At 37.3% G+C, this 17,179-nt stretch overlaps 1 protein-coding gene and 1 pseudogene across 4 annotated transcripts in view; both read left to right on the top strand.

Moving 5' to 3' along the window:
* The first annotated feature begins 2,530 nt into the window (after positions 1-2,530).
* SIK2 (salt inducible kinase 2) overlaps positions 2,531-17,179 on the top strand; it is a 108,891-nt gene continuing 94,242 nt past the window's right edge. For 3 of the 4 annotated variants that reach the window (XM_057748409.1, XM_057748407.1, XM_057748411.1), the window contains exons 1-2: positions 2,531-2,794; positions 15,021-15,137. In XM_057748409.1, coding sequence (XP_057604392.1) covers positions 2,660-2,794; positions 15,021-15,137 — 252 coding nt within the window. In that variant the 5' untranslated portion in view covers positions 2,531-2,659. Of the gene's footprint in view, positions 2,795-15,020; positions 15,138-17,179 lie in introns of those variants that run through there. The other variant, XM_057748410.1, reaches the window with a different exon arrangement.
* Positions 3,099-14,597, top strand: LOC130860160 (cyclin-dependent kinase 1-like; annotated as a pseudogene).

Below are 17,179 nucleotides of genomic sequence, written 5' to 3'. Positions count from 1 at the left end.
AATAAAAGGAAATAAAATGTATACATATACAAATATATATTAATTGTAATTTAAAATTTTTAAACTATAGGAAAGTTGCAGGAACAATACAATGAACTACCATATAGCCTTTACCTAGATTTATCAATTTAACATTTTGCCACATTTGCCTGATCTATCTTTGCTAAACTACTTAAGAGCAGGCTGCATATATCGAAACTTTTATCTCTAAATACTTCAGTGTGTATCTCTTAATAAACATACTCTTGCATAACAACAACACAATCATAAAATTCAAAAAGTTTAAGATTCAAATAATACCATTATCGGGCTTCCCTGGTGGCGCAGTGCTTAAGAATCTGCCTGCCAATGAAGGGGACACAGGTTCCCTGGTCTGGGAAGATCCCACATGCCGCAGAGCAACTAAGCCCATGCGCCACAACTACTGAGCCTGCACTCTAGAGCCTGAGAGCCACAACTATTGTGCCCACACGCTGTAACTACTGAAGCCCACATGCCTAGGGCCCGTGCTCCACAACAAGAGAAGCCACGCAGTGAGAAGCCCGAGCACCACAACGAAGAGTAGCCCCTGCTCTGCACAACTACAGAAAGCCCGCACAGCAACGAAGACACGATGCAGCCAATAAATTAAAAACAAAATAAATAAATAAATTTTAAAATAAATAAACTATTATCTAATATGCAATCCATATGCAAATTTTAACAGTTGTCCTGAAAATATTCCTTTCTAGCACTTTTCTCCCAATCCAGGGTCACACATTGCCTTCGGTGACATGTCTCTTTAATCTCTTAAATCTGGAACAGTCCCACAGTCTTTCAGAATGCTGATCCAGACCAGTGGTTAGATAGAACGTTTCTCAATTTGCATTTTTTCTGATTGTTCCTTTGTGATTAGATTCAGAACATGTATTTCTGACAGGAAAACTACAAAAGAGATACTGTACACTTCTCAGTACCTTACATCAGGAGGTATATCATGTCATTTTTGTCCCATAATTGGTGACATTAACTTTGATCATTTAGTTTTGGTGGTATCTGTCAGATTTCTCCACTGTGAAAGTACTGTTTTCATACCTTTGTAATGAATAAGAAATTTGAGGATACTTTGAGACTGTGTAAACATCCTATTCCCCAGCAAAATTTCACCCAATGATTTTAACATCTATTGATAATTCTGAGTCAATTACTACTATAATGGTTGCAAAATGATGACTTCCTAATTTCATCATTTCTTCTATGTATATTAGTTCACATTCCACTACCAAGAAGAATTGTCATTTCTCCCCCCTCCCCGTAAATATTCATTTAACATTGTAAGAATAAGTAAGCACCCGTGGATTCTTTTTTAAAGTTCATTGTTATAATCCATTTCCATCATTATTCATTCGTGATGCTCAAATTGCCCCAGATGGGTAAGTGGAGGTATCTTCAAACTGGCTCCTGTTTCCTTTTGACATGTCCTCATCACTCTTTGAAAATCTTGCTTTCTGGGACAAGATCTTTCAAGGGCATTTTATACTTTCCCTCTCTCTGTCTGGGAATCAGCCATTTCTCCAGAGTCTGGTTCCTTTTGTTGGAGACTGGCATTTAGAAACCAAGATCTAAAGGCACATAATATGTTTCAAAATATTAAAATAACGCTGTATCTGTTTCTTTGGGCCCCCATACGGAAGAGTGGTGTGGTGATTTACAGTCCTAACTCTGGCATTACCTGTGTGACCTTGGCAATTCCCTTCATTCCCCGGGGGTTGATTGCTCATCTGAAAAGAAACTGGATTAGGTAAGTTTTTCTTAACCTGTCTGCCATCACCAACACGTTTGAGAATGTGATAAAAGCTATAGTCCCAGCTCCCCAGAGGCAAGCTCAAAGAGGCAAAAATTCGCACACATTTTAGGGGATTCGGGCTCCAAAGCCCATTTGAGGATCCAAATCCCTGGACTAGGTGATCTCCAAGGCCTCTTCAACGCCGACATTCTGTGAGTCTATAAGCGTCCGCGATGCTGTCGGAATGATTCCTAAGAAACATCAAATTTGGAGGGATTTATATAGAAACAGATGAGAAAGGATACAAAGAAAGGAGCCTGTGAGCAATGCATTGCTCAGCCAGGGTTCTCCGCCCGTGCCAAATTTAGGACGCACAGTAGTCATAGGTGAGAGGTTTTGGCGGGAAGGTCCCCGGGTGGGCGGAGAACGCCAGAGCAGGGGAAGGAGACCCTGGCCCTGCGCGGGTCGATGCAGCCCTGCGCTCCGCCCACCAGGGCTCGCTCTTGCCCTTCGGCTGGGTGGCCGAGGGACTGGGCGGGCCGGGCGGCGACCCAGCCCCTGGCCGCGGCAGGCGGCGGGGAGCGTGCAGGGCGCCGGAGCCCGGAAGGAACGCGCCGTCCAGGCCCCGCCCATCTGCCCGCCGCCGACGTCGGCGGCGCTCCGGTCGCCATGGTGACCAATCGAGGCCCGCTCCCGCCCCCGCCCCTCTGCCCCGGCCCCCTGACGTCGGCGCACGTCAGCGGCGGTGCGCGCCTGGCTGGGCCCTGCTGAGCGAGAGGGACGGAGCGAAGGAGCGAGCGGAGCGGCCGTCGCCCGAGCGGAGCCGCGCAGCCAGCCCGCCCGCCGTCCGCCAGCCCGCGCTCCAGTCCGCCGTGTCTAGCAGCGGGGCCCAGCATGGTCATGGCGGATGGCCCGAGGCACTTGCAGCGCGGGCCGGTCCGGGTGGGGTTCTACGAGATCGAGGGCACGCTGGGCAAGGGCAACTTCGCCGTGGTGAAGCTGGGGCGACACCGGATCACCAGGACGGAGGTGCGGCCCGGGGCTCGGCGGGAGCGTCCGAGGCGAGGGTTCGGGCGAGGAGCTGTTGACCGAGAGGGGCGGCTGCAGCGGAGGCCTGGGGAGCTCCGAGAGGCCGGGTCGCTGGCTGAGGCGAGAGGGCCTGGGAGTGTGAGGACCCAGGAGGTCCGGGGGTCGCTGAGCGCCGCAGGGACCGGGGCCGCGTCACCCGGACCCGAGCGTCGTCCGATTGGAAGCCCGACCGGCGGGGGCTTTGCCTTCCCTAGGCCACCGCGGTGGCCGCACGGAATTTCACCCAGAGCCTCCCACCCGGGCCATGACCTGGTCTGTGGCCTCCGCTCCGGAGCCCAAGTTCCGCGTCTTCCCTGCTTTCAGCTGGGGGTGGGGTGGGAGGGGAAGTCTCGGTGCTCCTGGGCTGCGCGGGGAGAGACGCCGCCAGCCCCGAGGAGGGGACCGCCTGCGCTCGGACTCCCCGGACGGGGCTTCGCGCGGCCCCCGGTACCCCGGCGCCCCTCCCCGGCCGCGCGAGGAAGGGGCCCGGGGCCGGGAGTGCCCGGGCCGCCGCTGTCCATCTTCTCTCCCTCTTTTTGCCAGACAGTATCTGTGACTTAGTGTCAGACTAGCTTGATCTCGTGCCTGAGGCATTTCCACCTAATACTCCAGACAATAGGGCTGGTTAAAATGGTCATCTCTGCATTTGCACAGTTGGTGGGTTGGTCTTTCTTATCCTCGGTTATCCCTTTACCAGGTGTGCATTCTGGCTGTGAATACGCGTTCCTTAAGCCACATCAGATTCTGCCTCTCTACTCGTAAAGCCCTCGACTGCTTCCTGAAGGTGAAGCCAGCATCTCCCCCCCACCCCCCGCCCCACTGCACATTCTAATGCACCGCACATATTTTCTCGCAAGTCTCTGTTCTTACCTAACCCGCCCCCCTTCCTTTCACCGCCTCAAGCTGCTCTCCTCAGGGTCTCTATTTTAAGACGTGCAAATTAAATACTTTAGAAAAAACGGTAGAAACAAAACCATTCTTTAGAATAAAACCTTGTGTTTTTGACGTACTCTACTCTGCCTCATTGTAGTTGTCCTGGAGTTTCATCCTTTTTCAGGTTTTTTTTTTTTTTCCTTCCAGTTTTCATCCTTATTCTGTTTCCCTTTATTAGTACGAAATGTACCGGAGTTTAGATATGAAATAACATAGGATTCTTTTTCAGAATGGCTGCGTAAGGTAAAGGACATTTGGAAACTTGAGTGACTTTTGTAGCTGTTGTTCTTAGAAGTTTTGCTTAATGTGAAGAATTCCATTTCCAGAAGAGAAGGAGCATATGTCATTGTGTCATCCTCACTTTGCCGTCCCCTGCTGATCCTGAGGCAGCCGAAATCCGACTTATTTTTTAGCAGCGTGACCAAGGTCACAGATTTTCCTCTCACAAATTTACCAGAGTTAGAAATTTAGGTTAAGTTTGTAATGAAAAATAATGTGACTGTAGTGGAGATTACTTAATCTGATCCCAGCATTTTTAAAAGAAACGAAGAAAGAAATTGATTCCATTCCTCAAAGAACCATGGCCCAATGCCATACTATTTGCCCTTTAATTACATGAAAAGAAAGCATTTTGTAATGTGTATTTTTATATGAGTCCTTGCTTAATGACTCTGAAAATCAAACAAATTTCACAGTTACAAAGGACTTCTACAGAACTTTTGAACTAGATTGTTAGGTGGTTGAATTCCAAACCCATCACCTCATAACGTTTTTTTCTCATCAGCTCTTATCAGTATTAGTTGAAAGATTTAATTGTCAGCTGTTACTTATTCGGTCAAATTTAGGTAATATAGTATCTATTTAAGAACTGCTTAAGGGGAGCTGATAAGTGACTGACACTTTTCTTGAGGTTGTCATTTCAAACCGTGTTACTTTTAAACTGATATATCTTGTAGAGCTAGGGGGCAGTGTGGAGTAGTATCACGGTTTGGCTGTCAGTGATATCGACGCATTTGTAATTGAAGGCACAGGTCAGATTATGAAAGAGCACTTAGATCCAGAATTGTGTGCATAGTATATGTGTGTAAAATGATTTAAGGTAAAAGCTAGATTTCTAGTCCGTAGAACCCAGATATCGTTGCTTTCCTAAAGAAAGTATTCTTAACATAGAAATAGTGTGAATTTAAGATGGGTGAGTATGACTGCGATAATTTGGTGTAACTGAAGACATTAAAGATAAGAGGGGTGGAAAATAGCAAGGCATTAATGAAGAGAAACGTTCATATAAATCTCGAGTTTTATAAAGTTGCTCTGTGAACTTTTGTGGTAATTTGCATTAATCATTGTTTAGCACAGATACAATTGTTTCTTACTGTAGTATGCTATTTGGAGGATTTTTAAAGCAGTATTTATCTGTATCCACTGGGTAAATATTTGTATCTTTGATAAATACAACAACTACCTCAAATACTGTCAGTAAGGTGGATAGTGGAGACTTTTAAAGTGTTGTTCAGTATTATTTGAGGTTCTCATTGCTGAACATACTATAGTAATTATAGTGAGAACAATTAATGTGGCATAAAGAACAATATCAACAAAATATCATGATTATACTTGCTGCTTAGAAAAGTTGTCTTCAATATAGTATACGCTAACATCAGTGTAAGTTGGTGTATTTTAAAACGTGGGGGTCTTTTTTCCCAAGTTTGAACTCCAGGCAAATTTTAGGGTTTAGTTTATAAACACCTAAGTGATGAACAATTGGACTCTTTTATTTTTAATTGGCTCTTCTCTATCTGTTGTTCTGTATCACTCAAAAATGATGTCTTTCCACAGAGCTTAGGAGATCCAAGACTGCCTTTTAGGCAGAAAAAAAAAAATCAGTAGACAAAAAGAGATCTTCATTTTGGTCTGATCTGTCAAATAGCTTAACATTGTTTAAGAAATATAATTACATCATCATCTGAAGCAGTGTTCTCATGTTAGATCTCTATGTAAATTTTACACACAAAAGGGAAGGCAGGTGGTGGTAGAATCCAGCTTCTTAATGTAGTACTTCATAAAAGCTTTGTAGTATTGGTTTGCGATTTATGAATTAGAGTAGCTAATTTTATGAAATTAACATAATGGAAAAAGAATAATACCAGTTAGACTATTAAACTATTTTAGGCAGTAGTGGTTGCTAGTTTGCTATGCTATGAGTGTCCTTGAGAAGTGTATTTTATTAATACTGCACTAGTAAAGAACTTTTTCCTTCTAACTAAGCATATGACTAGTTTTTTGTCGTTGTTTTTTTGTCTAAGTAAAATTTCAGAGAAGTCATTTGTGCCCTTAAACTAAAAGAAACATAGTCTTACTGTAGAAAATATAAAGAAGAGTATAGTGCACAAAAAAGTGCATGTGTAATTCCTCCCTCAATGGAAATAAATCATTCTTAACATTATGGCATATTTCCCTCTCGTCTTTTTTTTAAATGCATTTTTTTTCCATAGATGAGATCACATGCAGATACACTTATGTAAATTGTATCCTCTTTTTCCACTTACCATTATAGCCTAAACATTTTGCTTATTATATTTAACTTTATTAAACATTTTAATAGCTGTATATGTTCTACCCTGTAGACGAATCCTATTTTACCTAGCAGTTTTCTTACTTAACATTATACAGTTTCAGGTTTTCACTTATAATAAATAATTTGCAGTGAATAATTTTTATGTATATAACTTCAGTTATTTTAGGGAGGAGGGATTGGAGGTAAATTCCTAGAAAGGAAATTACCAAGTGAGAAGGTATCGTTTTTACATTTAAAAAATAGCGTATTTTTATTATCAAATCTATCATGTTTATTATTTAACATTTTTTAAAGTGTAGATAAATGAAATGAATTAACCATAATATCACCACCCACAGGAAACCATCATTAGTTATTTTCAGACCTTTTCTATGATAGATAATTGAGTTTTGCTCAATATCATACCTCATGTATTGCTTGGCTAAAGAGGATATAAATGTGTGGTCCATGGAACCTTAAAGATATTTCACACAGGTTCTGAAAATTACTTTATTATGATGGCATATAGGTATTACTTATAATTAAGAAAATCTGGAATATAAAACATAGCAAGGACATCAAAAACTGCTTTTTTTCACTGAAAAAGCATTCTGTGTGTGTTTGGGGGCTTTTATATTTAGGCATAATTCATAAAGTAACTATTACCTTAAAATGTAAGTATTTTTAAAACTTTCCAAATAAAGTACAAAATTGCATTTTTAGAGCAAAGGTAGAAACAAGAGAAGGGCATTTTACACCCTAATTATGGTATTTCCTGAAGACGAGAACTCAATTTTTTAATACATTTGAATTTTATATTGCTTTACAATTTTAAGACTCTTCTCTGTAGTCTTGGTATTAATCTTGTTCTGTAAAATATTCCAGATGTCAAGCAGCAGCTGTACTATGTGCAACAGGAGGAATTGTTACCAAAGAATTTAATCACTAATATTTGTATCTAGGCCTATGTGTGTTGAAATAAAAGTTAGATTTTTCATGGAACATATATACTTTACTAGAAATTGTTCTCTAGTTTTTTGGCACTCCAGACAAGTAAAATTTGACAGATTTATTCAGCTAAATATTGTTCAAAATGATCTGTTCTTTGGGAGGAGGGGGAGATAAACATGCAAAATAAGAGTTGTATAAATTTTTATATTCTGTAGAAATGGTTAACAGAGTTTAACGCATTCTGCTTTTAATTCCACTGGGAATTTCTGTCTCAGTCGTCAGGCAATTAAGAAAACACTTATTTGGAAATAACTGAAACTGGCCTCGATTCCTGGATTCACATGATGGTATTGGATTTATGGCCCACTGCTGGTGGCAGATTGTTTCCTTGGAGCCAAATGGATTCCAGAAATTCATTAAGATATCTTTCTTTCCTCTTTAGTGTACCTAATACTTCTACCTTCCACCTCTATATTTTTAAAATACGTTATTTATGTAAAAGTTCCTTTATATAGGACATTTGTGGAGAATGTTTTCCCACCCTTCAAAGAGAAACAGCCCGTATGTTCAGTTTGACAGTTTGAGTTTATTAGAAGAGTGAAAGACAGTTACATTTGGAAATTTCATCAGAAACTTTTCATTTTAAAAAACATTTTTAAAATACTTTAAACAAGTTAAGAGATGAATCTTGGATGAATTAAATTGTAAATTGATGCTGAAATTTGTTTTTTCTTCTTTAAACAGTGTTTATGTGCTTTTCTGCCAATTAAAAAAAATATGGATGTTCTTTGTAGGCATTGTTGAAAAGCTTGAAGAAGAAAATAAACACTCTTGCTTAACCACTGTTAATATTTGGTTCATATCCTCTTAGCTATTCACGTATACTTCATATGTATGTAATAAAATTGATGTCATCTATACATATAATCTGTGTTTTTTACTTAATGTGTTATTAACATTTCCCCAAGTTTAAAAAAAAATGTCTAAAGCTTGGTTAAATGGTATCCTTGCATATGACTGACTGTATTTCATTTAATCAATTTCCTTTTATTGAACATTTAGATTATTTCTCTCTCTTGCCTTTTCTCTTTCTAAAATAATATTCCAGAGCACATTCCTATATGTGCATCTTTGTGCATATATCTGATTATTTCCTCAGGATAATCCCATAGCAATGGAATTCTTGGATTAAGGAGTATGTCCTTACATCCATATCTGATGACATAAGATACGAAATTACCTCCAAAGGAGGAGTACCTAATAATTTTTGTCAGGAAGAATGCTTATTTACTAGGAATATTATTTTTTAAATCTTTCCAGTCTGATAGGGGAAAACAGTATTTTTATTTGAATTTACATTTCTTTGATTTACTTTGATTACACAGTTTTATAAGATGACTATTTACATTTCTTTTGTGAATTGCTTTTTGTCCTTTGGCCCGTTTTTTAATTGAGTTGTCTTTTTTTGTTGATTTATTTAAGTGCTTTTTAAGACAGGAGGTTATTTTTAATCACTTCTTTTTGGTCTTAAAAATTCTCTTTTCAATTTTTATGGATCTAAAAGTGTAGTGACGTTTGCCTTTCCTTCAGTTTCTTTTCCTTACCCACTATTATAAAAGATTAAATTTTAATGAGGATTTATTTTATTGTATAAATTCTTACATTTTAAAAGTCAGATTTTAAATTGGAAAAAAAGTTGAATTTACTTATCCTTAAAGGATAACTAGGGAATTCCATGTCAGCTTTATTACTGACTTTTAACTGCTTTCAGAAACTGTTTCATTGTAGACCAGTCACAAGCACTAGTCAGTCAACTAGTGATTAACTAGTGGTATGTTCTGATTCTACCTGTGATTTGATGTGTAAGCTTGAAAAGTGTGTTCATTTTTTAATTTCAAAGGTCTAATTATATGATAAAGATTTTGCTGCTTGGTACTTCAGAAGGACCGCGTAGAATTAGTGTATTAGTAGTTAATAGCACTGAAGCAGATATTACCTGAGACAGCAAACATATGTTAATCCCTTCTGATTTCTTACTAGAAGAATAGCTCTTATTGTGTAACTTCCTTATAAAGTCCCCCAAAGCCAGTTTTGTGTGTGGTTTCTTTTAAATACATGAGATTAATATTTCCTTTATGAGAAGTAAAATAGTTTATTCTAAAAGTATCAAAACCATTGAATTACATTTTGAAAAGTGAAAAAATCCCATTTATCCATCAGCTTAACACTTTCATTTCTGCTCTTACATTTAATTCTTTGTCTTCCTTGCAAATTTGTATTTTACTTAGTTGTTACTTTTACATTTTTCTTACTTAACATTGTTGGAAACATTTCTGTATATATAGTCTTCATAATTAATATTTAAATCTTATTAAATAATGTAACCATCTTATAGAAAACTTAGAAAAATAAAATAAAAATGACTGATATTTCACAGATGAAGTTAGCATATATAAGAAATATAGCTCCAGTTCACTTTTTTTTCTTATTAGAAAAGTAATTCATGCTCATTGAAGAAAAATTGCACTGAAAAGTAAATCAGGAAAATAAAATAATTCATGTTTTTTTTTCTTCCACCAATAACATTTTTGTCATATTTATATCTAGTTTTTCTTGGTCTTTTTCTATCCATACCTTGTGTTGAGACTGCACTGATATCCTGATTTTTTTATTTCATATTTTAGTCTCATCATTTCTCCATATTATTAAAAGGAATTATTTTAATAGCTGTATAAAGTCATAAACTTATGATAAATCATGTAATTATTTTCCAATTATTGTTTCTGTTTTTTACATTTTAAGCAATACTCTTGAGTATATTTACACGTTAATTTTTATCATCATTTCAGATTATTTCCTACAAATAATTTCTCAGAAATAGAATCCTCAGGCTAAATGGGATGGATGATTTTTAAGGTTCTTGCTAAAGATTGCCAAATTACGTTGCAGAAAAATTATAACCTGTTTTATATTCCTACTAACAATATATGAAAGTGGCCATCTCATTGACCGTTAGCTCACAAGGGTGTTTACTTTTTCATCTTTATGAATATAATAAGTGAAAAAGTATTTTTTGAGATGTAATTGACACATTAGGCATGTATCTATTTTCCTATTTATGAGGTTGAATATCCAGTGTTGCTACTTTACATGGGATTTAGTTTGATAGTAATTATCCTAGCTTATCCAATAAGTTCTCCAGAATTGTATAGGAAGCCTTCCTCTTGTGTCCTAGCAGAAGAAATACTAATTTCTTATCACCATATAAATTCATTGAAGGTTTTTTTTAAGATATTGCGTGCATAATTAGAAACTAGAGAGTTGAATGATTTAGATGAGCAACAACAAGAAAGGACCCTTTGATTTAGAGTCCCTTGCTTGACTTTGTTGTGACCTTGCGGGTTTTGTCCTTGGTACTATGATTGGAACTAAGTAAAGAAGGGATGCAGAGAGGAAGTTCCCAGAAGTCTTAAGTTCATAGTTATTTTTAAAATGAACTAGTGGAGCACAACTCTACTGTAAATTTGGAATTTCATACACCATTGGGGAAATCCCCAAATGCAGATTTTTTTGTTGTTGTTCAGAAAATTTGTTTTCCAAAATGTGTTCCTCTTTGTTCTCACAGACCTATGAAGTTCATTGATGGTAGGAATCAATCTTGTTCATTTTTGTATCCTGGGCGTAATTCTGGGCATACAACAGGTGCTCAGTAAATGTGTGAATAATAGGCTCATTGAAGAGTGAAAAGATGAAACTTAGACTTAAAATGCCTGTGGTTTTTTCCCATTAATTTGCTTGAGCTTTAGGACCTTTGTAGATTATGTAACATCTTTTGAACCTCAGTTTCATCAACTCATGAGGGTACTGCTTGTTCCATTTACTTCAAAAAATTGAGAAATAAATGAGATAAAATATGTGAAAGTATCTTGTTAAATTTAGAAGTGCCATACAGTTATGAAAGTCATCATCATATTTCTGGGAAGTACTTGGTAAAGAGTCCCATTGTTAAGAAATTACCTGGAAGAGTGTGGCAGAGACTACTAGCTGCTCACCAAAACTCCACGGTTTCCTCTTCTTCCTGGACCTACAGCGCAACTGTTTTTTGGCCTCCCTTACATTTAGGTATGGTCATATGACTAAGTTTTAACTAATGTGTGCCACTTCCAGGACTGGCCCATAAAAACCTCTCAGGAGGGCTCCTCCAAGCTTTTTTCTCTTTCTGTCTGACTGAAATAAAGCAACCTTCAAGGTTGTCTATCCTTTTTTTTTTTTTTTTGGCTGCACTGCCTGGCTTGTGGGATCTTAGTTCCCTGACCAGGGATTGAACTCGGGCCCCCTGAAATGGAAGCACAGAGTCCTAGCCACTGGACCATCAGGGAATTCCCAGGGCTGTCTATGCTTTACCCTTTACAACCTTTATTTAACCCATTAGAGGTAGTAAAGACTCCTTGTATACCTCATATGTCTGCATGGAAAAGGGCTACCTGCTAACTTCTTTACCCATCCAGTTTTGCTACATGAACAATAAACTGTTGTGTTTGAATCAGTATACGTTTTGGGGTCTACTTGTTACAGCAGTTAGACTAGCCGTAGCTATTACAAGGAGCATGCTAACACACAATCTACTTTTTCATAATCCTCTAAAAGCCTTACAAACAAGAGGTAACAGTGTGAAGATATAAATATATAGCCTTGTGGTCCAAGTACATGTAATCTGTGACCAAAGATAAAATTGAAGAGAGAGTTATATTTTGTCATTTGAGAATTTTTTGGCTGAGAGCAGTTAAATAATGAGGTTTATATCTTAATAAAGTTTAATTAGGTAATTTATATTTTTTTCAGTTTTTCATTGTCTGAGGCCAAGATTCCAAAAGAGTATCAAAGAGACGATATCTCTTGGTGATAATTTGCTTTAATTGGTATTCAGTATTTAAACTTTTTCTTTAAATATGATGCTCAAGATATATATAATAAAAATATTTCTTAATGACAGTAATTATGCTGAAATTTTTTTAAACCATGATTCCTTTCTATGTGTTATTCTTTTTCTATTTATTAGATAATTGTGACCCATTTCGTTATAAAAGCTTTTTGTTGGTGAGGGACTACTGGTATCTAGATGCACTCCAGAAACTATAGGGCAAGAAATTTTCTTCAAAATATGCATGTCTATGAGATTCCACATTACCCTACTAAGGTATGTTGAGGAAATTAATGTATACACTTAACCTTTTATCTGGCAGCTTTTACCTAAAGTTACCCAGAATAACTGATAGTACTGTATTCTGTCATACTCCTCATTGGGCAGGGGGTCACCTTGCATATATTGGTTTGAGGTAGTCTGATAGTGTCCCTAATAGCAAGTACAATATTAGTCAGTCACTCATCTAGCAGTCAAAGTTTAGCACTTTTTACTTTCTAAAATATTTTGATTATGAGAATAAATAAAATACCACCAAACATGATGAAAATAGCTATCACAAAACCTGCAAACTTTACTGCCTAGAGAAGGAGCTGCCCCCTTCCTTCTTAGGCAATAAGTTTAATTGTATCCTTCATGCTTATTAGTAATCTGATTTCCCTTGGGAAGCTTGAGTTCTTCTATGAGTTACAATGAATTCAAATTAGGAAACAAGCTTTGGATAGCAAAATAGAAACAGAGAAAGCTAAGACATAAACCGTATAGTAAAACTTTAAGAGATAACAGCAAAGGACAGAGCAACTGTAAGAAGAGAAAAAATGAATTGTATTAGCAGGAGTCTAAGGGAGTTACATGAGTTGACAAGTTGAATCCTATTTTCTTGGTTACATTTTAGGAGTATTGAACTGTTACACCACATACAACAATTGATATTAAAAATTACCCTGAAACAACGACATGACTGAATTATGTTCAGGATACTTTTGGGTAGAATGGGAAGTACATATCAGAGTTTCTTCAGAACTTAACTTTGGGTGGTTCCCAGTTATTTAAGTCAGAATGGCTTATTTCCTAACCAAATGCCAAATACTGATTTTTTAAAAATTAGTTCTTTTTGGTTCCATGAAGAAAGTAGGCGATGGTTGATTTCTGGCTACCTAGCTATTCACCTTCAGATGTATTTCCTTCAAATTGTCAACCTTGGAATGGTTTGGGTTCTTATCTAATTATGACAGGAAGAGGCCACAGTTTTTGAAATCAAATTCTTTTAAGGAAGTAAAAATTTAGTGTGATTACTAACATTTGAGTTTTTGCACTTAATTTTTAAAACAGCGGGCTATTCTTCACAGCATGCTAAAGACACTCCCAAACAAAATCTGCCACAGTGCTTTATACATGGTAGATGTTTAAGTAATAGTTGTTGGCACTTCGCTTCAAAGCTGGCGCTTGGAAATTTGGGGAGAGTGGCGCTTTCGCAACGGGGTAATAAGCCGGGATCTGCCATACCCATTGATTAACTGTGGAGGACTGTACCAAAGTAGAATTGGAGAAGGTACCTATGGGGTTGTGTATAAGGGTAGACACAAAACCACAGGTCAAGTAGTAGCATGAAGAAAATCCGACTAGAAAGTGAAGAGGAAGGAGTTCCTAGTACTGCAATTAGGGAAGTATCTCTATTTAAAAGAACTTCATCATCAAAATATAGCCGGTCTTCAAGATGTGCTTATGCAAGATTCCAGGTTATATCTCATCTTTGAATTCCTCTCCGTGGATCTCAAGAAATACGTGGGTTCTATCCCCCCTGGTCAGTTCATGAATCCTTCACTTGTTGAGTTATTTGTACCAAATCCTACAAGGGATTGTGTTTTGTCACTCTAGAAGAGTTCTACACCGAGACTTAAAACCTCAAAATCAACTGACTGATGATAAAGGAACAATTAAACTGGCTGATTTTGGCCTTGCCGGAGCTTTTGGAATACGTATTAGAGTATATACACACGAGATAGTAACACTCGTATAGATCTCCAGAAGTATTGCTGAGGTCAGCTTGCTGCTCAGCTCTGGTTGACTTTTGGAGTATAGGTACTATATTTGCTGAATCAGCAACTAAGGAACCACTTTTCCATGGGAATTCAGAAATCGATCAACTCTTCAGAATTTTCAGAGCTTTGGGCACTCCCGATAAATGAAGTGTGGCCAGAAGTGGAATCTTTACAGGACTATAAGAATACATTTCCCAAATGGAAACCAGGAAGCTTAGCATCCCAGTCAAAAACTTGGATGAAAATGGCTTGGGTTTGCTCTCAAAAATGTTAGTCTATGATCCTGCCAAATGAATTTCTGGCAAAATGGCACTGAATCATCCATGCTTTAATGATTTGGACAATCAAATTAAGAAGATGTAGCTTTCTCACAGAGTTTCCATGTATGGTGTCAAGAACAGAGAGTTGTATTTTTACTCTTAACTCTGCTCCTGTCTTGTGTATTTTTCTTTTCTCTGTTGTAAAACTTAAGCTGTACCTCATCTTCTGATTTCAAAAGTGTAACTTAAAAATGTAAATACTGTTCTGTATGAATTTAAATATAATGATTATGTACATGTTTGTAGATCCCACTGTAACAACTGTTTTTTACTGTAATAAAACTATATAAATCTAAAAAAAAGGAAATAGTTGTTAAATGATTAATGAGTGAGCATTGAATTTAAGCTAGTTATCGTCGTAGGGACCTACAGGCAGAGTCTTAGATGTCATTTTTTTAAAAAGATTCTTAACTGGAAAATGTTAACCATTGTATACTAATTGTATTTATTTGTATCTGGGATGCAGGTGGCGATAAAAATAATAGATAAATCTCAGCTGGATGCAGTGAACCTTGAGAAAATCTACCGAGAAGTACAAATAATGAAAATGTTAGACCACCCTCACATAATCAAACTTTATCAGGTATGACTTAGATTTACACCTCTCCAAGCTTCTCATATTCAGCACTGTATTTTACATCATCATTTTTCTCTTTTACGTTAGTTTTTTCAGCCTATGAAAAGATAATTATATGCTTTCATTAATCTGAATACATCCGTTTTTCTATATTTAAATTAAAAGTTAGGAAATAAACTATTAGCAGCTTAATTTTAGGTTGTCTCTCAGACTGTAAGTTATTTGATTACAAAGTTTGTAGTTGTGTGTTTATGATAACATGCTTAAACCTGCCGGGTTTTGGTGGTGGTACCATTAGTAAGGATATGGCAGTTTTGCTTCTTTAAAAAAATATATTGTTTTCTGTTTTATGAAATACAAAGGCTAAAATAGTATATTACTTAGTGGCATACTTTATAATACCTAGAGCCAAAATGTTTGTTTTGGGGGGGTTCTTTTATCAGATAAAGCAGATGTCATTTTTTTAATTAACTTTATTAAGATACAATTTTTGTAAAATAAACTGCATCTGTTTCAAATATAAGCCATGTTTTTTTAAAAGGAAGATTTCTCCCAAATTTTTAAAGAGTAATTTATAAGAATGGTAATGTAATACAAAGCCTTTTTTTATATTTCTACTCATTAATATTTAGAATTTTTATATTGGGAAACTATTTTTAAGCTAAAATGTTGCAGTATACTAGTCTGTGACTTTGATCTCCAGAGTATGATGTGTGTAGCTAGTGGTGTGCTAGGATCAGCCTGTACTTGCTTGTGAGAGCTGATTGTTAAATTTTCAGAAGTTTTGTGAGCCAGTTAACAGCATGTTAGTGTCAATAGCTCAAAATCAGCAATAGTAGTATTTTTTTTAAATATTTATTTATTTTTGTTTATTTGGCAGCATTGGGTCTTAGTTGTGGCACGCAGGATCTTCACTGTGGCACGCAGGATCTTTTGTTGTGGCGTGCAGGCGTCTCTCTAGTTGTGGTGTGCAGGTTCCAGAGCAGGCAGGCTCAGTAGTTGCAGCACACGGGCTTAGTTGCCCTGTGGCATGTGGGATCTTAGTTCCCCAACCAGGGATCAACCCTGTGTCCCCTGCATTGGAAGGCAGATTCTTAACCCCTGGACCACCAGGGAAGTCCCAAGTAGGAGTATTTTTACACCACAGAAATTGGTTTATAAGTCAGGGCTTTTTTTTCCTCAGAGAGCTAGTGCTAGCACACTACTCTGTGCATTCGAATTGGTTAGCACAAGTGTCCCTTGGGGTATAAGAAGAAGATATTAGAACTTCTAATTCTGTTTCTCTTTTATATTTATCTTCTTGTGTGCATTTTAGAATGTATGTAATATATTTATAAAATGATACAAGTATGTAATTTGTGTCTCTGCATGTAAATATTCATAAATGCATATACGTATGTGTATGTATACATTTACATGTATACATACATACATGTATGTATTTGGCTAAATGACTTTACTGATGGAGATTTACCATTTAAACCATGCAGAGACCTCTGGAGAGCATCACCTTTAGCTGAGAGTGACAGACTGTGGTGCACCACTCGAAACAATTCCTGAAGTTCTAACACTGAAGAGGGCCTCGTAGACCAAAGTTATATCAGAGTGTTTCTCCCTTTAAGCTTTTTTTTTCCCCTAAAGAGGATACTTATAAGAAACTAATCACATCCTTAGAAGTCTCATGAACCATAACTCAAACTGAGGTTAAAACTACCATGATTCTTCAGCTGTACTTCTATTAAAAAACAAAACAAACCAAAAAACTGCCATGATTCGCGTGATAACTCTGTCTTTATTTGAACTCCAATAATCAGTTAAGTTAACTTACTATTTGACTTGCTTAGACCTAAATTGTAGGTGGCTCTTAGTTTTCTGACCTATTTTAGGAATAGTCCTAAGTTTGAATGTTAGAGCAAAATTAGCTTTTAGCCTTTCAGCAGATAGCAGTTAAATATTGCATTGTTAGCATGTGCCAGTATGTATGTTCCTTTCTGAATTTAGAAAAACTAATTTAAATAAAAGTGTATAGCGGTGGAGCTATGAAGAAG

This window comes from Hippopotamus amphibius, chromosome 9, assembly GCF_030028045.1.
Source record: "Hippopotamus amphibius kiboko isolate mHipAmp2 chromosome 9, mHipAmp2.hap2, whole genome shotgun sequence".
NCBI lineage: Eukaryota > Metazoa > Chordata > Mammalia > Artiodactyla > Hippopotamidae > Hippopotamus > Hippopotamus amphibius.
This window is presented reverse-complemented; position numbering and strand designations above follow the sequence as displayed.